Source organism: Pholcus phalangioides, unplaced genomic scaffold (assembly GCF_987345545.1).
Source record: "Pholcus phalangioides strain wild (caught in Gottingen) unplaced genomic scaffold, Ppha-v1.0 ptg000003l_1, whole genome shotgun sequence".
Taxonomy (NCBI): domain Eukaryota; kingdom Metazoa; phylum Arthropoda; class Arachnida; order Araneae; family Pholcidae; genus Pholcus; species Pholcus phalangioides.
Genome location: NW_028301596.1, coordinates 38,657,252 through 38,680,706, shown reverse-complemented (window position 1 = coordinate 38,680,706; position 23,455 = coordinate 38,657,252). Strand labels below are relative to the sequence as shown.

General features: G+C 40.0%; 1 protein-coding gene across 6 annotated transcripts in view; it reads right to left on the bottom strand.

Annotated features, from left to right (window-relative positions):
* Positions 1-511: 511 nt before the first annotated feature.
* LOC149088506 (uncharacterized) overlaps positions 512-23,455 on the bottom strand; it is a 531,717-nt gene continuing 508,773 nt past the window's right edge. For all 6 annotated transcript variants that reach the window (XM_089247938.1, XM_089247947.1, XM_089247965.1 and 3 more), the window contains 11 exons: positions 17,143-17,274; positions 16,586-16,705; positions 15,985-16,121; positions 15,619-15,838; positions 13,900-13,977; positions 13,682-13,786; positions 13,371-13,503; positions 13,118-13,266; positions 12,020-13,019; positions 8,242-9,116; positions 512-2,615 (listed from right to left, as the gene is read on the bottom strand). In XM_089247938.1, coding sequence (XP_089104064.1) covers positions 1,638-2,615; positions 8,242-9,116; positions 12,020-13,019; positions 13,118-13,266; positions 13,371-13,503; positions 13,682-13,786; positions 13,900-13,977; positions 15,619-15,838; positions 15,985-16,121; positions 16,586-16,705; positions 17,143-17,274 — 3,927 coding nt within the window. In that variant the 3' untranslated portion in view covers positions 512-1,637. The remainder of the gene's footprint in view (positions 2,616-8,241; positions 9,117-12,019; positions 13,020-13,117; positions 13,267-13,370; positions 13,504-13,681; positions 13,787-13,899; positions 13,978-15,618; positions 15,839-15,984; positions 16,122-16,585; positions 16,706-17,142; positions 17,275-23,455) is intronic.

Sequence of the window (23,455 nt, the reverse complement as noted above, 5' to 3'; positions counted from 1 at the left end):
AATTTCATTAACACAAATGTGTGTGTGTAAAGCTTTTATTTTAAATACATTTCTTTTTCATCAATGTTTGTTTTAATAAATGCATTGAATTAAATTTTGAATGTTACCATACCTTGTTCACAAGGCTACTTTCACCTTTAAGGAAATTTTCATTTGCTTAATTACTGCAAAAATTATGATTAGAAAGTTGTTATCTTCTGATTTTGTCTCAAGTTATAAATCCTTTAACTATTATTACTTTCATGAACACATTTGTTGATATATTGCTGAGAGATTTTTTATTTTCTGTTCTGTTTCTTATAGCTGTTTTGAGTTAATGTACCTAAGAAGTTTTATAGATGGTGCACCACATTATATTCCTTGAATTACAGAACCTTGTTACAAGCTTACGTGTGCTGCCATCTGTCTTTTAAATCAGAAATTATAAATCGGCAGTGCTTATATCTTTCTGTAGTGGGTCTTCCAATTTTTTAATTATCCTACTCTGTGGTAAGATAAACAAAACACACATAGAGTAATTAATAGCTGACACATAACTTGCTTTGACTTTTAATGTAGCACACAAATCACTAAAATTTACAATCCTGAATAAAAATTCGAATTTTTTTCACGCATACACGTTTTTCATAGACACTTTTTATCTCATCATAATTAATTACAAAACCATTTTTGTAACGTTTCATCTGAACACATACAGTTTTTGTTTTATCTCAAATCTGTACACCTGTATACACATCACAATTCTCGGATATAACTATCACACATGCTATGGCATTTTTTTCGGCTTCCAATATTTCCATTATTGTATATTTGAACACTACAACATAAATTTTGGAGGAGCCAAATGGAACCAAATACATTATAAGTTCTTGTTTTCACCCAGATTTTTTTTTTTAACAAAAAGACATACTATTGTTTTTATTCAGTTTTTTTTGTACATACTATATATTTTTTAGATATTTACATACACACATAAGTTTGTGCACGTTATACATAAGTTTGAACCTTGAGAAAATCCAGTCATAATCGTGCAAATGAACAAAATAATTTTTTTAGGAATTTAAATATTTTTGTATCCATGAAATGTTGCCCATTAAATCAATGACCACTCACAATGCATCATGGAACTCATGGATATCCAAGAAATACTGGATGTAATTGTATACATAAACGCCTAAATGCTTCTTGTCTGGTTAAGCTCACATTAGGCACGAGCTTTGTCTGTTGGAATCCTTATGTATGCTAAAATCGTCCGCAGGGCATTTGTGATCATGTGCATGTCACAAAGGGAAGTACACAATGCATACTTGATGCTTTCAGCTCGATCGCAGTTTGCTAAGTAATAGACTAAAAACAAGAACTTCATTCATGCTGGAATCTTTTCTTTTTTTTGGATTCTCATATGTACCAGGTATGTCTATGTTTCCTATGTGAGAGTCTGTGAGCCTTAAAGCGTACAGGAGATCAAGATAACACGTTTATATTATAATTAATTTATAATTAATTAATCATGCAAAGACTAGATTCTATCTGAGCTCCTTAGAATAATACGGATTAATCTGTAAAATAATCGGGCTTTATATGTATGGTGATGGAAGGCTTTTGTTCGGTCGAAAACCGTGTACTGTAATTTGTATTTAGGCGGCGTGGAAGCTTCTCAAAGTCCTCATCAATGTGGTCAGTGAAGTCGCCAAGGAAGAAGCCTGATGCATGAGTCCAGCCATGTTTTGGTTTGGTATCTCCCCGGATGCGGCGCATTGTGCCGCGGATATGGTTCGGGAATAAGCCAGGGCCATATCCCGGAGCTTCTCGACGAGGGTACTTATCTGCGAGGGCTTCGTCATTTCCATGACCACTTGTTCACTGGCCGCGAAGATCCTGTCTAGTAAAGTTACGCACATGACCAGGTTTTCCTCCATCTTATCCGATGATTCTGTCAGACTCCTGACGAATAGCTTGGATGCGGTGACGAACTGGCGCGATTCAGTCATGAGGGTGTCGCGGACTTGAGCGAGTTTTATTGAGTCTGGGGCCAGTTGCTCGCACTGCGAGCATTCCTTGAGTCTCTGTTGGCATGTCGAATCTAGGTTCAACACCATCTCTGTTATCTCTTGCTTAGCGTCCCAGAATACACCTCCGGTGCTCTCCTGTATGCCATCCCCGTGTCCGTTGTTCTCTAGGGGTGGCCTGTACCCTCCGTTGTCGATGACCGTGACGGGTATGGTTCCCAGTCCAGTAACGCATTTTCGCGGGAGGGACTGGTGGTGGCTACGTAACTGGCCCAGCTTACGGAATGCGCAACCGTTGACGAATCCGTTCCTGCCGTCCTCGGGATATACGTGACATTCTTTTAGGACGTCATCCGGTAGAGAGGTCGGTTCGTTCGAGGATTCGGATTCGTAGCCGTTGCACATGCCGTTGTTAACACGGTGATCACCACTGCTGTATCCGTTTAGCATCGCCGTATTCATCACCGCACTTTCGTAGGCAGCTGAAAGGTCAGGCACTGCGTTTGCGTCGGTTCCGTTGACGTGGCCATTCACCAAGCGATAGTTCTGGGAACTTGATGATTGATGCTCGTATCCATTAGGAGCACGTCCACTGTCCATTTTGTCCTTCAAAATTAAAAAAATATTATGAATGCATAGATTATATTAAATATTGCTATTAGATGCGATCAAATGGAAATGTGATAAGGGAGACATGTAGAGAAATAAGAGTAGTAAGAAGTAGAAAGTAAGAGAACATTTTGCAAAAGCCTAAGGTGGTGCATAACCCCCTCATTACGCAATGTGGGAGATGCCATGCCCGCATTACATCATACATTTTGTGTGTTCGGAGAGACGAGTCCTTAATAAAAATCAGTATGGTAGGTTGACACAGTCCAGATAACTCTTGCTACTTCATATTAGCTATATTCTTCGAGAACCCGATTTCAGCAGCAGTCCGTGCGACAACCAACAACCGATGCTGATTGGCTTTCTTGAGCACACGGCCACCGTCAACAGTCTAAGCGTATTACAAGGCACACGACCCTAATAAAGCACTGGAACCTTTTCTGTTAGTGCCATAAAAAACAAAAATATTCTGAACTGTTTGAGTGAGGGTGGTATTCTTACACGTAATTAAGCCTGTTAACGTGTACAAGCCTGTTGTGTACAATAGAGCTGAAGTGCACTAATGTGACTGCAGGCTGATGTTCGTGAAGCAGCACCATTTGTCTGGAGGGAGGACGATCGCCCCTCCCAAGAGTCAAACAGTATGGAGAAAATTGATCCTAGCACACGTGCTTCCCGCTAAATTTCACTGGGAAGTAGCGGAGAACTGGAGAAAAACTGCGAGACACCCATGCTCTGACGCAAGAAGCAACGCAAACACTTCGCTCCCCCCCCCCCCCACCCCACCCCACTTCAGAGGGATCCGGCCATCTCCGGCAAACAAAGAATTTATTGAGGTGTCGAAGATTACACATAGAGCATCGTTATGAAAATTATTTAAATTGAATAATCATCTGAAAATCAAAATGCGACGGGCACCAATAATAAACACGCATGGAAAGCTACATAAAGTCAAATCGCAACCCCCAGGCGCTATCAAAACTTTCATCAATCAAGGTAATCAATCAACCTATGCATGACAAAAGGGCAACTTATTTCGTACTGACAGTTCCATCGATTGCTGGCGAGTACTGAAAAATTCACCTTACAGTCCGGACCTGAAGAGGAGGGGGGCGCTCTGTCTCTTTTACGTACTTGTTTCTTTCCTCGAAAAGCATTTTAAGAGGGAAACGGAGGTTAGCCTCTCGAACTTACTTGGAGTGAAATCGTGGAGTTAATTACTCTCAGCCCACGATTTTCTCTGAGAAGAATATACACGGGCCATGGGCGGAGATACGCCCCCCTCCCCCCCCCCCCCAGCGTCAAAGGTGAAGTTGACTGATCTAATGTATATACGCATATATGAATTGACATCATCATCATCGTGATCCCCCCCCCCCCAGACTTCCAAGTCTATATCCTCCTATGACACGGGCCGGCGAAACAATGGGATCTCTGCATTCAAGTTAGCTGTTATTTCTAAAAGAATAGGAAAGCCTTGAAATACATCAATACACACCGGATGCCATTAAACAGAGTCGTTTAATGGAAATTGAGCTGAAGTGCACTAATGTGACTGCAAGCTGATGTTCGTGAAGCAGCATCATTTGTCTGGAAACACAACACTGCGGAATATTTACGCGCATGCAGTAGTGTGCACTCCCTATTCCGTTTACACCATTTACGTTAATGCTCAATATCCTGTGCGCACTTAGTGAGTAGAACCAACGGAAGATAATATGGCGAGAGCTTCCGATCGTTGAAGGCAGGAGAAAATATTAGTATCGAGTCACGGAACAGAACAAAGTGAGCGATAATGGTGTTTTCCCTGAGAAGAAGGTTGGCGAATTGACCATGTGCAGCTAATCCCGAGATGAGATTACGGCGTTTATCTCGTTCTTTGTCCAACTAGAATGTTACGTGACTGCATTGGCACACGAAATATCCTTTCAAGAAGTTATCGTACAGAAGTTGCAAAAGTTCCCCCTTATTCAAAGGTACTTGCATTCAAAGCTCAACTTGCCGATATTATTTATTACGTCACATTTACTTTTAAATTAAATCGTCCCTATCGGCATTTCTCACCAACTTCTTGAATCTATTCATAGACAGCGTGCTCCATAATCTGAGGATCATGTAGATTTTTTTTCAGTTGTTAAAATGACGTGTAGATATGGCGTACGCATATACACATATTCTAGTTTTTTTCTTATTATGAATCATTTCCCTGTTTTCTAACCGGTTTGCTTGTACTATGTGGGATGATTGTACATTGTTTGAGGGGTGGTAAAGTGGCTGGCTACCTTCGATCACTTGGTGATTGTGGGTTCGAACCAAATCCTCTTAGAAGTAGTATGTAGGAGACTTTGTTCGAACCCAGATTCTTTGTTTTTTCATCATATGTATATATTTTTTTCGATTGCATAAAACAATGGAACCTGTACGAAACAGAACGTCAAGAGACTGAAATAATATTCCAATTTAGACAGCTTTCCATTTTATAAAGGTTGCGAGGCTCACACACATAAAAACATTAATAAATGTAGGAACTATTTTTCGATTCTGTGAAAGACAGGTTTCACTGCACAGTGGCACTTCGGCTTGCGAGGTTTTCGGCTGACGAACGTGATTCTGGAACGAATTATTCTCTTCAGTCGAAGTATCACTGTATTGGGCAAGTGAGCATGAGTTTGAGCCAGGCCCGTCATTTTGGGGGAGGGGGGGGGGCCCAGGCTTTAGAAAATACCCTAGAAATGGCAAGGGCGTAGCGAGAGGGGGGGACTTGGGGGGTCTGGTTCCCCCCCGCGCGAAATGTGAGAAAATGACCGAAAAAAGGGGTAAAGATGGTCAAATCTATTGTTCTATCATTTTGGTCCCCGAACGATATTTCTGGCTAAGCCCCTGAGAAATGGTATATATATATATATACACACACATACAAATATATATACACATACACTAAGTACATGTTCTTTGCCCCCCCCCCCCACCCCCCCGAAAAAGTTGAAATGACGGCCCTGGTTTGAGTACCATTTATCTCACAAAAGATAACTGAAAAATAGGGGATTTTTTTCTTACTCAGCAACATCGCGACCAATTTTTCTCCGGCTATTCTCGCAGCTTAACGGTACATGCATTAGAATGTACAATGAAAAGCACCATTCCCCCCCCCTCCTACATAAGGGCTCGACAGTATCCATACTACGGCTGGACAAATCTTCAAAATTTTATCACCCGAAAAATATTATGGGAAAAAAATGATTATTCATTTGCATAAACATATCGAAAGCGATATTTTTTTTTCAAATCGAAATTTTGAAAGAAATGCAACAACTTAAAAGGAAAATGGGGTCTCGCTAGTTGACGTCGGAAAAAAGCCGTCACCAAGTCACAATTCACCTCACTTATAAAACCATAACCGATTTACGATACGGGACCGGAAAAAACACACACACTCAGGGGGGCATTATAATATCGAATCGAGAGGCAATAGATAAAATTATTGTCAACAAAAGTCTGGGGTTTAGGTCAGTGTTACTCATCCTTTTTCTATATACTAGCAGATCACTGAAATTAAGTTAAAATTTTCGCGAACTGGAGAAATAATTTGCAATCCAGTGAAAAAAAAGATATTGGGAGGAAAATTTCCCAACCTTTTTCATATTTCCGCTTTCTAATGTTACTACGAGAAACCCTTTAAAGCTAGGATTCTTACTGTCATCTTATGGAATAAAAACAAAACCATATCTATTATAATTCTTAAAATCAAATGATTGCTGATTTTAAACCGATGTGCAGATGAAACTGAATAACGTGTGGGGTTTAAAAAACTTTAGTTTTTTTTACTTTTATGCTGTATTCCGGTGTAAATTTAGCTCGCCAAAATACCAGTTGATATGTTTTTTGGTGTTCAAAGAATTATTTAGAGGCAAATAAAATTAACCGGTATTTTGGTGCATAAAATGTTCACCGGTATGCAGTATTAAAACAAATATTATATAGTATCATAACATATTTTGCTCTTTTGCATGCTGCATACTGGTTTGAAACCAACAACTAACATTCGTTAAATAATTATAACAGATAGTTTAGCTGTTATTTGATAGGTGGCAGCAGGTATTCTATATTTTTGTGATAGATTTTTTTTTCTTTCATATTTTTGTCAGAAGGGAAAAGCGGCATAAATATTTATTACAATTTTGGAATCAATCGCGCAATTTTTATCCCTTTTGGACACTATATATACTGCATAATCGGGCCAAAAATATATATTTTTTTTGGAAAAAAAAAACGAAATTTATAAGTTTCTATGTAAACTAAAAGAAGTATTTTCTCTTCTTCTATAATACAATCAGAATATACTATTTCGCTGGAAGTGAGGTTTACCGTTTCCCAGAACCGCCCATGTGAAATACAGTACAAATTGGTTAATTCGAACTTTTACGAAACCTCCTTGAGTTTCCTATCTAATTTAATGTAAAAATTTATTTCTTGTTTTATTTGAATTTTTCTGGAATGTTTTGATAATTCGAAGGTGGAAGGGGAAAAAATCATGATTTCTGTATGAGTAAATTTACAACGGTTTTTTAACAGCTGGCTGATGCGAAGATATGTTTTATCAACTGCCCCTTTTACTTTCCGGGTGAACGCCCTAGATTACTAGACTACAGAGTCAACGAATATCTCAATCTTTCCTTGGAGCTCGCGTGCACTAAACGGGACCGTACATGGACGGTCGGACCTAACTCAGGCAAAAGCTCACATTTGCTGATAATGTCACCAGATGGCGACTTATCTGAGGTTGATGTCACTCTCCGCTATCCATAGAAAGGCTATTTTTAACGTATATTTTGGAAAGAGGGAAAATTCAACTGCCCCTGCGGGAAATCGAACCCATATCTCCTAGGTGGCAAAATTTAGGGCAGCAAAAATTCTAGTTGCAGCCCTGTCCGAGTATGTCCAGCTTTGATCCATTCCTGGAGACCCGTGGATAAAGAAAAATCCCTGAAGAATCCTTGATATGGTTCTAGAGAGAGATGCTAGGTGCAATACCCATACTTAAACGAATTCTTGGAGATGTTTTAAGAAATTTTTGATATGATATCTATGATCTGGTGTGTTTTACAGACAGTATCAATATGTTTAATGAAATCCTTGTCTACCAAGTCGAAACTAGAGAACCATTGGGTTACATGTTCTGGGGATCATCTGGAAAATATCTATCTACCCAGGGCCACAACTAGTGGGGAGCAGGCGGGTCTGGTGCCCTGGGCGCTGAACCAGAAGGGGGCACCGAATTCATCATTTAACTGCTTCTTCTACATTACAAGGGGAGCCAAAATGCCGACTTGCCCCGGGTGACAAAATATCCAGTTGCGGCCCAGTATCTACCCTTGGAATAATATCCGTATTGAAAGGAACTCTTGAGAAAATATAAGCATTCTCTACAACATTACCAGTACTATTTGTGTAGTTATTTATTACTATTTCCTTTTGATTCATAGAGATCGGGAGACCTAGGGATCCGCAGAAACTCGGATGAGAAACGCTGTTCTATATGAAAACGTTTCCCTTCTACGAGGTTGTGTCTGGTAAAACAAGTAAAAAATGATAGACAAAAAAAAAGAAAAAAGAAGAGTACTACCTGACTAGTTTCATGACTGGTGCTAGTTCCGTCGATTCCATTGATCGGACGACTGCAAGGAATGTAGCCATTCGCCTGCACTGTCACTGGATGAGCTTCAGCATATCCGTTGACCCGGCTTCTGTGAGGGATGTCGTCTCCCGTATTTGAACTGGCAGTGTCTGCAGGTGTCGGGCTGCTGTTGTGCTTCTTTTGTCGCGGTGGTCTCCTGGGTTTCTGATCGGTTTCGGCATCAGCCCCCTCGTGAAATAGAGGAGTACCGTTACTGCCACAGTTATGGATTGGTCCGATACCAGTACCATTAACGGGACCGTCACCATTGACAGGACTTATTTTAGGGTTTGTTATCCTTGACGAATCACCAACCGTATCGGCTGGGACGTCCGCAAACGCCGAGGCGAAGCTCTTGCCGTGCGTCTCCCTGATGGGAGTGACCAGAGACGCCAGAGACGAGAGTGGAGTCCTGTGAGACTCGGTGTCGTGTCTGCGAGGAATGGTGCAAAACTTGCTGACGGAATTGATGGTGTCGGCGTACTTTGAGCAGGCTAGTGTATCGTGCCCCTGGGCTACCATCCGCCTGACTTCTTCGGCGGCTTCCCGGAACCTTTCGAGGACCCTGTTCTGCTCTTCCATGAGTGTGCTCGAACCCGGTGGCGGTGGTGGTATGATATAAGCTGACAAGTCGTCGTCGTCTTCGGCGTTCGTCAGGCTGTCACCGCCTCCAGCGCTGCAAGACTCGTAACCCGAAGAAGACGGCGCGGACGACGACGAGGACGAACTGTAGAAACCGCTACCGTAGCAAGAAGAATTCGAGAATAGGATGCCGGGATGGCTCGAGTAGAATTGTTGGCACCCCATCTGGGATGATGCAATTGCTAGAAAACAGAAACATTACCATGAGAACACGAAAATACACCACACTCTACTTTTAAATAAAAGTAATTGAAAACAATCATTGAATTTGTCACTGAGCCTACTGAGGGGCGCGGGAGGGGGGGGCTGTGGAGAGCAAATGCATAGTCGAACCTGAGCCTCCACGCAAAATATTTCGCACTAACCCTGGGGTCTTAACCTATTGTGTTACAAGGACCTCCAGTGGCAATAAAACGAAGGCCAGTGAGTGACCAAAAGAGTGAGTTACAGACCATAGTAAGTTTGCAAGCACGTGAGTGAGAAAAAAAAGGGTGACTTAGAGAGTGAACAAGCATGGGAATAACTAAACGAGACGTACAGAGCGAGGAACTACTTCAGTGAGTGACCTAAAGCGTGTATAAGCATATGAGTGACCAAAAAAATGTGCAAACATGTGAATGAATAAAAGAATGACTTTAGAGACACAGTGTACTTGCAGGATCGGGGAAGGCCAAGCGGGTTATAGCACAGGGTGACGAATTCGAGGAAAGCGTGGTCCAGAAAATTACACTATAATTGGAGAAGGGCGGCAAAATTCGTGTAGTCCACAGGCGGCAAAACCATAAATGCGCCCCTGGTCATAATGTAATGGCTTATCGGTGTACATTGTTGATCCACTGTCAGACAAACTCATAAAACTATCAAATTAATACATAAACTTATGTGTCTTGGACGTTATAGAAGCATGGGCTGCGGGCTTCCGACAAATGCCTCAGCCTACACTTTTAGTTGACCGACTGCATTGATACTGTAGGAGATATTATATATAGAGAAAAACTTTTTGAAAATACAGTCCACGCCGCTAAATGTAATCCCATTCGAACTGAGTCGAATGATAACTATATTCGAAAAAAATCCTGTTTGCGAGAACGGTGACCATACATTCTGTTTGGTCAAATGGGACGTATGGTAAAAGGGTAGTGGTAAAACGTGACAATTACGGTTTTCTTTCCTACATAATTGGTTGCAAAAATGTTCAATATCGTACCGTTTTTTTAAAATTCTAAAACGGGTTTTTATTGCCCTTTAAGCTCAAGTCCACTATCATTCAGCCATTGTAAGGAGCTAGAATGAAACTATCCAATGTATATCACGAATTGCGATATTTTTTCCAATGTGTACATTGTGTACGTTTCATAGATCCCTTGAGAAAATCGCTCGGTAAAATAAATTTGAATCGGATCAAATGAAAGAAACTGCTCAAGAGTTGAAGGAAAGCGCTTTTTTTTGGTCATACATATGCCTTCAATATAGGAAGGCCATTGCAAAAAACAGCAACGTACATGGATCACAGCGAATACTACGGACAGATTACGGAGTACTGAAATGTTTGTCAACAAGCGAGGAAGCAGAGAACATCTTCTAGCCTCCTGCATAGTCTTGCAGTGCAGTTTGATAACGATAACTCGCAGGGGAAAAAATAAGTTCGGTAAAAACTTTGCTTCAGAATGCTAAAAAAAATAAAAATCGACAGAAAAAAATTGATAGTATTATTCGAAGTGCCAATAACTATAAACGAATTATTCTCATGTTACAGTGATAACAGTACCCGAATGGAACATTATCCGGGATTTTAAAAGGAGGCGTGTGTTACTTATATTCCGACTGTTTGTCTAGAACCCTGTCAGCCTAGAGCTTTTTCTGCGAAACACTATATATAAGTAGTATGTAGTGCTTCTCAGTAAAATGTCCAAAAGCCGGCTTTGACTAGGCTTATTATTTTCACGCAATATCCTGAATGCTGCTTATAGAAGAATAGCTGAATAGAAGTTTATTTAAGAGACACCACATAAAATCGGAACCTAGCCGAAGAGAAGTAGCATCGAGCATTTCAGCATTACCCGGGGGTAATCATAGGAGCTGTACAAATGCACCATAATGACATTCTTTCTGCCAGAAAATGGAAGCTAATATCATTCAAAAATATTCTGCTCGGCGTACGATTAATAAAGAGAATATTAATTGAATCCTATATCAATGCTAAAAATCATTTCAAAAGTTAAATTAATTCACGTTTCCAATCTCGGGGGAAATTGAGGAAATAATCGATTTCCCTTCTCACACCCTAACTCTACCACCCGTGGGAATGCTAGAGTCCGTCTCGATTTTAGGGGGGAGGGGAAAGAGTAAATTGGGGGAGAAATACACTAATCAACATCTGGATTGATGACGTCACGTGACAGTTTAATTGGTCGATCGCCTTTCCTATTCGAGTTGTGATTAGAGCGTTCTTTGGGTGTAATTAGACGCTACCGCCACCCCCCGTTTCTGTACCTGTAGCTCCGTCGGACGAACGTGGCTGGTATTTTGATTGATGGAACTAACGTTTTCGAGTTTAAATTGCATGAATCACCCTATATTATGAATTCAACTCTGACTGACGTCCCGGCCTTAAACTCCATGCTGGAGATAAATTACCCTGGCACCGTGTTCGGTGATAATGCAAGAGAGTTTCACTGGCCGATAGCATCAAGTGCACGAAAGACCATCCCCCCTTCCCCGGCGTATAATCCATCACAGAAACATGGACACACACACGAAATAGGAATCAGATTACTACGGAAACTATTCACGTGCACGACTATTTGGTGGCTTTATCTGGCATCTCAAACTGTCATACTACGAGCACTTAACGTCAGAGTAATCCGATCGTGGGAGTGAAGCGCCTCTTATTCAAGGGATTATAAGACCATTAGCATTTAAAGCACTTGGAAATACGAATTGGCGACTAACCGCTGTACGTAGGAACTGAGAGAGAGAGAGAGTGTGTGTCGCAAACTGATTATTGCGAGAGAGTGAGACACATAAATATGAATATACATCATTACGCAAGCGTGTATGGAAGGATTTTACAGCTATAACTTACAACTAGATATACTGCCTCCTTCGCCTTGCTGACTGAAGGACAGTTCCAAAGTCTGAGGTTGAAAACTGTACAGCGGTTTGGATGTCGTATCTACAGTGTCCGAAACTCCTTGGCTGAAGTCCATGTCACCGACGCTTGGAGGCGGAACGACAGTGAGATCGATAATGTCTGGATCCAGACAAAGAGCACTTTCTCCTACCGGCAAGTCTGTGGACTCTTGTAGCTGGCGCAAGAGTTCCTCGACGTCTTCGGTGTCTTGATCCATGCTGGCGAGGATATGCGGCGTGTGCAGACCAAAGCTGGACCACATCTTCCTTGCGACTGTTCTCGGCGATTCCACCGTGGAGGTCTGGTAATGCGTCGGGCTGTTTGTTGGCGTGCTTTCAGGCTCGCTTTCTGATGGCATCACGTCACTGCCAGGAGTGAGTACCTGATCGTAACCCGTTCCGTCCTCTTCGTTCCTGCGAATGAACAGCAGCGAGTCTTGGCATTTGGAAGCCAAGTTGGCATCTGGGTACTGCCCGGAATCATCGCTAAGGTATCTCTCGGCATCGTTAACTATTCTGTTCATCTCTGTGACTCTCTGTAAGACGTCATTACCCTTGACGTCGATCTGTTGGAGGACGTTGTCACCGCTTCCACTGTCCTCCTGTTCCTCCTCTAATAACTCCATAGTCACGACACTGTGGAGATCCACACCCGATGACACGTCGCCCTGACTCTGCAACTGAGCGGCTATCGTATCAGGTTGGTCAGCAAGCTTATGCAGCGCCGTCCTTCCTGATTCGGTAGATGGCACGGTAATCGAGATACCGTTATGGTCCTGACATGAATTATTATCTTTGGTAAGACTTAGCTCCGAGGTGCTCTTCTTGAAATTCGGTAGAGATGAGAGGGCAGCCACTAATGCCTCCATTTCGTTCATGTTATGATCCACTGACGACGGACTAGTTGCTATACTGAACTGGTCTCGTGAGTTGCTTCTGGACAGCTGTCGCTCCTGAAAGACATGAGGAAAGAATAAAAATGTCACCGAGAAGCTCATATGACATCAAAATCAGGAGAAAAAAATAGGAATTCGGATTAAATCGGAAATACCTCGCATGGTATGTACGGTGGAGGTGGTATCGAAAGATCAAACGACCTTAGTCTGGGTATTGAACCTTGTTGCGGAGGAGGTGAACCAGATGGTGGACAATAGCTCCATGGGGATTCTTGAACTGTATGTCTACTGTGATACGTAGGCACTACGGAAAAAAGACCAGAGCAAGAAATGCATATGACACTGCTATGTATTATGAACATGATATGTATTATGAAAATCGTATTTCAACTAATTTAATATAAATACCAGTTTCAACAGGTTCAGGGTCTCTTCCCTCCCAGTCGACGCATAGCTCTTCACCGACTAGATGACTGTAATAGCGTTCCAGGACAAGAACGAACTCCTCAGTCTCACGATCTTCCATGTAGAAGAACAGACACTACGGAAAGAGACGCACGCAAATCAACAACAACATTAGATGGCACAAAATGACCTCATAGATTTCGATCGTCGAAATAATAGACGAGACAATAAAATAGAGAATCAATGTACTTGATTTCACGCACGACTGTTTAAACAAAAAAAAAAAAAAAAAAAAAAAAAGACGCTATACTAACCTCTTTTTCAGGGTTCCGTAACTTGATCCTGATCTTGTAAGAAAAGTCGTCTTCTCTTGTGACTTCTACCACATCTAGTTCCGAGAACTGGGCAAGATTCATTGGCTGGAAAATAAGCAGTCGAAATATTGTTATTCATTAGTTGCACTAGAGTTTAGTCATCACGAACGTGCTTTGAATTCAAAATGAATTTTTAAAATATGAAGTGTTATACATACTGCAACGTTGCGGATTGTGCTGACTTGACTGATTCCAATTTTAGGGCCTATGAGGACAGCAAAATCCATGGCGGAGTTCTGAAAAAAGAAAAATAAGGTTGAAACTATGCATCCACAAACTGAAAAGGGCAGTAGAGGAAGAGTCGTAAAAATCCGCCGTCCTGGGCTGTTCCACCATCCCCCGGCTATTCTACTGGCTCTCCTGTTGTTGCTAGGCATGAGCGAGTTAGGCACTGCCCTAGCACGAGATGCGGAAGCTTCAGCCAGTACTGCCATTGCACCTGTTGTGTCTAGAGAATGTGTGTGCTGTTTGCAAATAAGTAAATTTTCCTCATCGTTCTATAGTTTTCACTATCTGTTCAACTTGTGACGTTTGTACGAAGGTGGGTGTTTTTTTAGTTTAGCCAGAATATAAAAAAATAAAGCATATTATCAGGTACCTGGTACCAAAATTTCATTTGTTTTCGTCCAGTCCTGTTAGCTATAGGGTCCGAACTAAAGTAATGCCGTAATAGGGTGATTCCAACACTCCTATGTGGGACAATTCTGTCATATGCCGGTATTACCTTTATCCAACCAGTAGTTTTTGAGGATGAGAACGCTGCTTTTGAAATGGCAGATTTCACTGTAACTAGCGCAACTCTTTCGGTATCAGGAGACCTTTATACTAATCCTCAACCAGGCACATCCTCGGAAACAGAATTCAAGAAAAAAATTGAAGAGCTTTCACAAAGGTCAGCAAAAGACCCTGGACCAAAAACCAAAACTGGTAAAGACATACAAAAAAAGGAATCAATTAGTATTTTAACATCCTCACCTATGAAGTCAGTCACCAGTCACCTTTGAAGGCAGTAAATTACAAAAAGTGTTGAAAGAAAAAAAGAAAGAAGACACTAAAGTAAAAAAGGAATTAAAAGAAAAACAGGGAGCATCCGATAAAAATAAGGTCGATAAAAAGACCGACAAAAACAATAAGAAAAAGTTGAAAATGGACAGGGCTCAAACTGAAACAACCAGAATCAAAGCAAATGGCAATAAATTGCAGTCTAAGAATCTTAAAAAAAGAACCAGCTAAGAATTATGGCAGAAGAAAGCTCACCTTTGATCAGTCGTCGTCATCGTCAGAAGATATTGACGAGAAAACCCTATGTGACGAGATAATGAAGATGATGACACTTTTGGTTTATTTGAGCATGATGGTGGAATGTGTATGATGTGCTCAAGTGGGCTCATTCTGAATGCAGTGGATACGACAGTCGAAAAAATTACATTTGCGATGTTTGCAAACGTACATAAAAATTTTCACATTTTATTATACAGAAAACCTAAACTAATAGATTTAGCTTATGGCGGAACTACCCCACGGCCGCTACGGAATTGCGACACTATGTAGGGCAAATCTGTCACTTTGCACAAAGTTTTTCTTTTTTACATATGTAAAGTTATAAAAGAATTTTTTCCCAAAAATAACAAAAGGTACAGAAATGATTTATTAATGTGTTTAAATATTAAATGTTTTTCAGTTACGTTCAAGTCCGGAAAAAAAAGGCTTTTGTCTTATATAAGGTGGTGGTATTACCCCCCTCTCCCCTACTTCACACTGGCCAGTCTGTCACCAATCGACCCTATAGTAGAGGTGTTGGCTAATCAAATGAATAAATCAAATATCAAAAATTGCAGCTAAAGACTATGAGATAAAAACTAAAGTTTGCAATGCACCTTGGAACACGTGACAAGGTATTTGGCACCATAACTCGGAAGTTCACTGACTATCTTTAGATAATGGAATTTGGCTTGACTGGCGCTAAGTTGCTTCTGGCCGGGTCCACTGAGCGCCTGATTTTGCTTCATCAGTTGACTCAATAACTTCAGTAATTCCTTTCGTTTCATGGTTTCCAGCAATGATATAGGCACAAACTTTTCCAAACCAAACTCCCGTCTAGAAGGTAAGAAATAGGAACACAAAACCACAGTTAAGATGCACGTCAAACGGAAATCAATTTCATACATCAGAAATTAAAAAGTGTAATAAGTACAAAATTAAATCGAAAAATTAAAGTGCGTTAAAACGAGTCTATCACTCACTCTATGGTTTTAACTGTGAGTTTTCCTTGGATGCCACTCGCCAGGGCATGCTGTTGCAGGTGCAGGGCCGCTAGTCTTAGCGCTACGTCATACTTGAGCTCTGGAGCGAGTCTCTCGTGTACGACATCATTGCAGCACTGAGTAATTAATGAATATAATGAAATAATTAGAACAAATTATTAACAAAATAATCTTATTGAAAATTATGACACTTTAAAATGTTTTTTCAATGGCCTATATCATTAATAGCTGTTTTTTTAATTATGTAACAGAGCCGTAGTTTAAAACAGTGGTTCGTGATCTTCTTTTGACCAATTCACCTTTGGACTATATTTTTTTCCCTGTGGGGCCCCTCCTGTACTAACCGAAGGGGGGTTAGTACACACCTTTAGCGTAACTAAGTTAGCTAAGGTCAGCTGCCCCAAAATTATTAAGATGACTCTGGTCCCGCTGTTACTTTCGCACCAGGGCCCCCGTGTCTCATAACAGCGGCCCTATCGGCTGGACCAAGTTTAAATAGCTCGGAAGGTTCTTCTGACCGTCATGATTATACAGTAGAACAAAATTTATGAAATCAAATCAAATAAAAAAAAATATTTACTTGGACATAAAAATAGTCGAAGGCCACAGGATCCTTTTGCATAAACTCATAGATGTCCTTTGGTACGAACGAAATGCGTAATAGGCACCTCAAATTATGAGCGCCAGGTCTCGCTGCTATCTGTAACATTAAATGAACGATTAATACTTTGTACTTACGAGCAATCGGAACACACTTAAGATGCATTTATTTATTTTTTGCAGCGATAGTGCTCATAGAAATCCTTTAAAAGGACCGTCAATCTTTGAAAACGTAGTGAAGTTTGTACTCGTATTCGATATAAAATCTGTAATGAAAAGTGATGTTCCACAAATTTTCTAACTGAAGATAATACATATTCATAGATGATTTTTTAAATTACAAAATTCTACTTTGAATAAGTCATGAGTTCACTGCAACATCCATCACGATCCTATTAATTATGAGCAGGAAAGAAATCTTTCCTTCAATTAAATATTTCAACTTTCTCTTGAGAAATTTTCAGAAGGAAACAAGATAAGGCCTTGAGATAAGAGTAGCTACAAGACGGAAGATTCATCTGCTAATTATCCCCGTACCTTTGCTAAAGTATCCTTGGGATTGAGGATTGATATTTTGTTTCTCCTCGCAGCTTTGATGTGCTCTACCACAAGTGAGAAATGTTCCAACGATGATAGAGACAATTTTTCTTTCAACACATTCAAAACATCCTACATGAGTCAAAGAAAAGAGAACATCGCATTATAATTGACTAGTTCATTAATTAATTCATCAGAAAAATTTCGAAATAATTTTTCTAATACACATTAGTCTGGAATTTTCTAAACTTAAAAAAAAAACAAAAAAAAACCCAAAAATCCTTGCATTCTCGATCAGTAATCTGTTTATAATTTTTGAAGTTAAAATAAAAATGAAAGAAATCTTGGATGACAATATTTTCTAGAGTTGTTCCAAGTAATTATCGTCTATGGAAATTTTATTCATTTATTTATCCATTTTAATAAAAAGAAGTAAACGAGTGGAATGTAAAGTCCAAATCACTACTTACGAGCTACTTGAAATGTTTTAATGCCTTTTGAAATCTTATGTAAAAATATGATGTTATTATTGGATTTAATTTAAAAATAACGCATTTGAAAAATTTGCGTAGACGTAAACTGTGATGCTGAAAATTAAAATATTCCAAGTGAGCAAAAAACGATTCATGCAGCAAAAACGAGTAACAGAAATGAGTTATTTAAAAAAAAATATAGAAAGAAGAAAAAAGAGCAGAAAGACGAATAAGGAAGGAAGAGTTCAAGAGAACAATGAAGACAGAGGGCCAAAAATAAGAAATAAAGTGATCTTATTAAGAATGCTAAAAAAATTCAATCCCACCGCAGAACAGAAATCAAAACTACCATCAAAACTCAAGAATTAACAATCGAATTCTTGAATCATCATTTTATAATTATTCAAAATTTGTGTTTCATTACTTGAATCATCATTTTATAATTATTCAAAATTTGTGTTTCATTACTTGAATCATCATTTTATAATTATTCAAATTTTGTGTTTCATTACTTGAATCATCATTTTATAATTATTCAAAATTTGTGTTTCATTACTTGAATCATCATTTTATAATTATTCAAAATTTGTGTTTCATTACTTGAATCATCATTTTATAATTATTCAAATTTTGTGTTTCATTACTTGAATCATCATTTTATAATTATTCAAAATTTGTGTTTCATTACTTGAATCATCATTTTATAATTATTCAAAATTTGTGTTTCATTACTTGAATCATCATTTTATAATTATTCAAATTTTGTGTTTCATTACTTGAATCATCATTTTATAATTATTCAAAATTTGTGTTTCATTACTTGAATCATCATTTTATAATTATTCAAAATTTGTGTTTCATTACCGTTATTTCATGTATAAATATTTCAGTCAACATCAAAATGAAAATTTGTTTTTAAGCCGAAAATAGATGCAATAAAAAAAATTGAATAATTAATTGCATGTAAATGATACGGAATTTGTAGTGTCAATAAATTTTGCAAAAATTGTCATTGAAATAATAACAAATAATAACAGATTCTTATAAATATTTTAGCGCTGAGTCCAAGAAAAACCGTAAAAAATTATATCACTCACCAGGGCTGGAGAAATCTCGAAAAATTTACACGCACGAGAGGTCATGCAACTTAAAATAATAGATGCCCGAATCAATATTTTACATGTGAGGAAAAAATTATCACTGGACTTACTTGAAAAAACAACAAAAAAACCTGATTTATTTGCACAAAAAATATCGGAAGTGATATAATTTGTTTTTTATATAATCGAAATTTTGAAAGAAATACGAAAATTGAAAAAGGAATGTGGCGCCCCTCAGACATGTCAACATTAGCTTAAAGCTTGTCAGTAGTGATGAAAAAGTTCAGCTTTGCCATGGGGGGGGGGGGGGAAGGGCAACATAATCACAGTATAAAATAAAAAAATCACTCAAAAATTTAATTTTTTAAAAATTTTTAATTGAAAGTTCATTAAATACAGTACCTCATCAGCACTGAAACCTAGAGGGCTCAGGTCACTTATCCCCCCCACCAGGAAGCAAATTTCCGAGGTCGCTGAGTCCATTCATGAATATTCAATGCAATTCCAACATGTGGGGTTTGCCGTCAAGTAAATACCCGACAGATGGCAGCATGGATACTGGGAGAAGGAAGGAGAAAGTCTTTCTGTGAGGACACGATATATCTGTCGACACCACTAATCTACGAACGGTGAGTTGTTCGTCTTCAACCGTTGAGTTCGCCATGTGCCGTCGCATTTCTCTTTCTGTGTAATTAATATATAAATATGTTTTAATAAATAATAATATTCGTTCCCGTGCCGCTCACGCCTTAGTGGTGACCCTAGAACTCGAAACACGTACCATCGACATCAATGGAAATGGCATTGAGGCCAGGACTTGTGGACAATTTGTGAAGCCAATTCACGCGGGAACTCACATCGTGCGTCACCTTCGTCCAAGGATTTACGCCGACAGCTTGGATATTTACGACAATCGCATGCCGTGCATACTTTCGCTTCTGAAGATCACTCAGCGATAATCACGTAAGTCCCAATTTCGTCCTTTTCGGGAGAGCCGTCAGAACCATGTATATAGGAACTGTAAATTTCCGTTTTATATAAAGTCGAGGTCCTCGCATATATCATTTTATTACGAAATTGTGTATATTGTATCGTACTTTCGCTATCAACAACAATAAACTCGAGCCACTCGGTTTTTTCTCGAGAAAACTGAGTGAGACAGAACAAAAGTACAGCGCCTATGACCGAGAATTGCTTGCTGCGTTCGCTGTTACCAAACATTTCCAGTTCATGCTCGAAGGAAGGCAATTTTGCATACTCACAGACCATAGGCCATTAACGTTTGCCTTCAATCAAAAACCGGAAAAAACTTCTCCTCGACAGACACGACGGCTTTCGTTCATTTCACAATTTACGACTGACATTCGTTACGTAAAAGGTTGTGACAATCAGGTTGCTGATGCTCTCTCCCGAATAAATGCGATCGAACTTTCCAGCCAAATCGATTACGAAGCAATTGCTCAAGCACAGACGACCGATCCAGAGTTGCCCGAGTTGCAGACGAATTCCTCATTGCAGCTTCAGAAACTTCTCCTACCTGGAACTTCAGCCGAAGTCTTATGCGACATTTCCGACGGAAGAGTCAGACCGTATATACCAAAGGACTTTCGACTACAAGTCTTCAAGGTAACTCATGGACTCTCGCATCCAGGAGTGAAAGCAACGCAACGACTCATCACTGAGCGCTTCGTCTGGCCGTCGGTCAAGAAAGACTGTAAAACATGGGTGACATCGTGCATACCATGTCAACGGACGAAAGTGCAACGTCACACGGTCAGCGACTCAGGAACATTCTTGCTACCGAACGCAAGATTCGACCACGTACACATCGATATCATCGGACCACTTCCACCAAGCCAAGGCAACCGATACGCAATAACGATGATTGACAGATTCACACGCTGGCCAGAAGTAGTGCCTGTTGCAGATATCTCGGCGGAAACCGTTGCAAGATCTTTTGTGTCAACTTGGGTTTCCCGATTCGGCGTACCTAGTAGAATCACCACCGACAGAGGTCGACAGTTCGAGGCACAGTTATTCCAAGAACTGGCGCAGCTGCTAGGAATACAAAAACTTCGAACGACATCATTTCATCCTCAAGGCAACGGCCTAGTCGAAAACTTCCATCGGCCACTAAAGGCAGCTCTAAAGTGCCAACTCACCGACCGATGGGTAGATGTCTTACCAATTGTTCTCCTTGGCCTCCGCTCAACCTATCGACCCGAACTCAAGGCCACATGTGCAGAACTGCTCTATGGTGCCACACTGAGGTTACCCGCGGAGTTCTTGGTTCCGAGTACCGAGCAGCCCACGGATCCACTAACATTCGCAGCACAACTAGCGAACACCATGCATAATATTGCGCCCGTTCCTACTGCTAACCACAATAAACTGAAGGTCTTCATTCATCCAGCACTTCAGACATCGACTCACGTGTTTGTGCGCAGAGATGCCGTGAAGCCTCCGCTCCAGTGCACTTATGATGGCCCGTTTCAAGTCATGCAGCGGACGCCCAAATACTTCGTGTTACGGATTAAAGATAAGCATGAAACTGTGTTCATAAACCGACTAAAGCCAGCATTTTTGCTGCAGGAAGATGTGCTACCACAAAACTTTCAGCCAGTGAAAACGACCACCGAACCTACCACTCATAGTGGGAGAAAAGTCCGATTCCCTGATCGCTATAAATCGTGACTGAAGTCACTGGTGGGGGAGTACTGTGGGGTTTGCCGTCAAGTAAATACCCGACAGATGGCAGCATGGATACTGGGAGAAGGAAGGAGAAAGTCTTTCTGTGAGGACACGATATATCTGTCGACACCACTAATCTACGAACGGTGAGTTGTTCGTCTTCAACCGTTGAGTTCGCCATGTGCCGTCGCATTTCTCTTTCTGTGTAATTAATATATAAATATGTTTTAATAAATAATAATATTCGTTCCCGTGCCGCTCACGCCTTACGCCCTTGTGGGCCGTATATAAGGAAGTGTAGATAACCTAGACCAGCGGTTCTCAAACTTTTTTTGACTCGCTTTCTGGTATATAATTTCTATTGCGGAGCTCCGTAGGCCTATTTTTTATTTATTCATCAAAGTTACTGATTTATTTATGTTATTTAAAATATTTATATACACTCATTGCCATAAAAATTTGCGCACCCAGAAGAAGTCGTCAAAATGAAACGAAATTTTACACATGTAAGTATTACGTTGATATAAGTAAGTGATTAGAAAATCCAAGAAAAAGGATCATTTATTGCAGAAAAAATTACAGATGAACAGAAGTTTTAGTACTCTGTGTGACCCCCTCTAGCGCGAATGCACGATGCGATACGAGCGGGCATTGAGGCATACAAGTTCCGTATGATGTCCTGAGACATCTCGTTCCACAGTTGCTGTAAATGCGCCTCTAGTTCGACCAACCTCGTAGGGTGTCCAACTTGCCGTCCCAAATGATCCCAGATATGCTCGATTGGTGACAAATCTGGGGATAGAGCAGGCCAGAGAAGGGTGGTAATGTGGCGGAGGCAGTCTTGTGACACCCTTGCTGTGTGTGGCCTAGCATTGTCTTGTTGAAAAATGGTTCGCGAGCTCGACCATGTACCATGCAAATGAAGCCGGGTCCAGACCCACCGCGCTGAATCACTCAAAAACCTGTTTTCAGCCCACAGCGGTTTTAGCGGAAAACCGGTTTTTATGCATTTGGGCATCAAGTAGAGTGGCGGGTTTAGACCCGGCTTTACAGATTGTCTTTCGCGCACAGACTATATAACATCAGCTCCGAGTTTGTCTTTTCTCGAACTTACATGCGTATACGAATGCATAGTTATGATAAAGATCTATGTAATGAAAAAAAAATAATAATAAAAAATAAAAATAAGTAAAACACCGCAAGAAACTCAAAGACCCGATTTCCGTGGTATTGGGTGTATCTCACTTAGTTTATTGCGGCCGTCCGTGGAAACTACGGACAATCCGTAGCAATTGGCAACCCTGGGTCCCCAATAGAAACCATAGTTCAAATTAACATGAAATTTACAGGACTGTGTTATTAAAAAAAACACCTACCACAATATAGCAATACATTCTAAGACGCGATCACGAAATACTTCAAGGTGTTGAATTTCACGGAACAAAGAAAATTCAAGATATATAAAACAAGGAAAATTGTATTTTGTTGCATTTATTCGGTGGCTGACAAGTAAATACGTATATAAGCGGAAGAAGCTTCTCATTTTGTATCACACGGGTGCCAATATAATTTGCATACTTTAAGTGTCTTCTCGTCTCGTTGAATAATCTTCATCGATCCGTCAGAAAGCGACGAATGGAATAAGAAATATTCAAAACAAAAGAAAAAATATTATTTATATTGAAGCTGAAATACATATTTTTTTATTCTTATCACTGAACTAATTTTCCATCTTTTATTTCCATCTGCGAATGCTCACGGGCATGTGAAAAAATTTGGAAAAAGTCTTTTCTTTTTTGTTTGTGGATGAGCAAATGTGTACACGTGAGAAGCTATTGCACAGGAAAGAAAAACACGCGATAATAAAAAAATAGGAAACGGGTACAAGTTTCCCATTTTCTCCAGGTTGAAAGAATCCGAGAATAAATATTCATGCCTTATACATTTATCTGAGTACCTGCCGGCAATAAATATGCATAACGCCAGTATTTCATCCATAAAATCTAAAAAAAAACACATTCATAGAGAAATGATGAATAAAAGAAATAA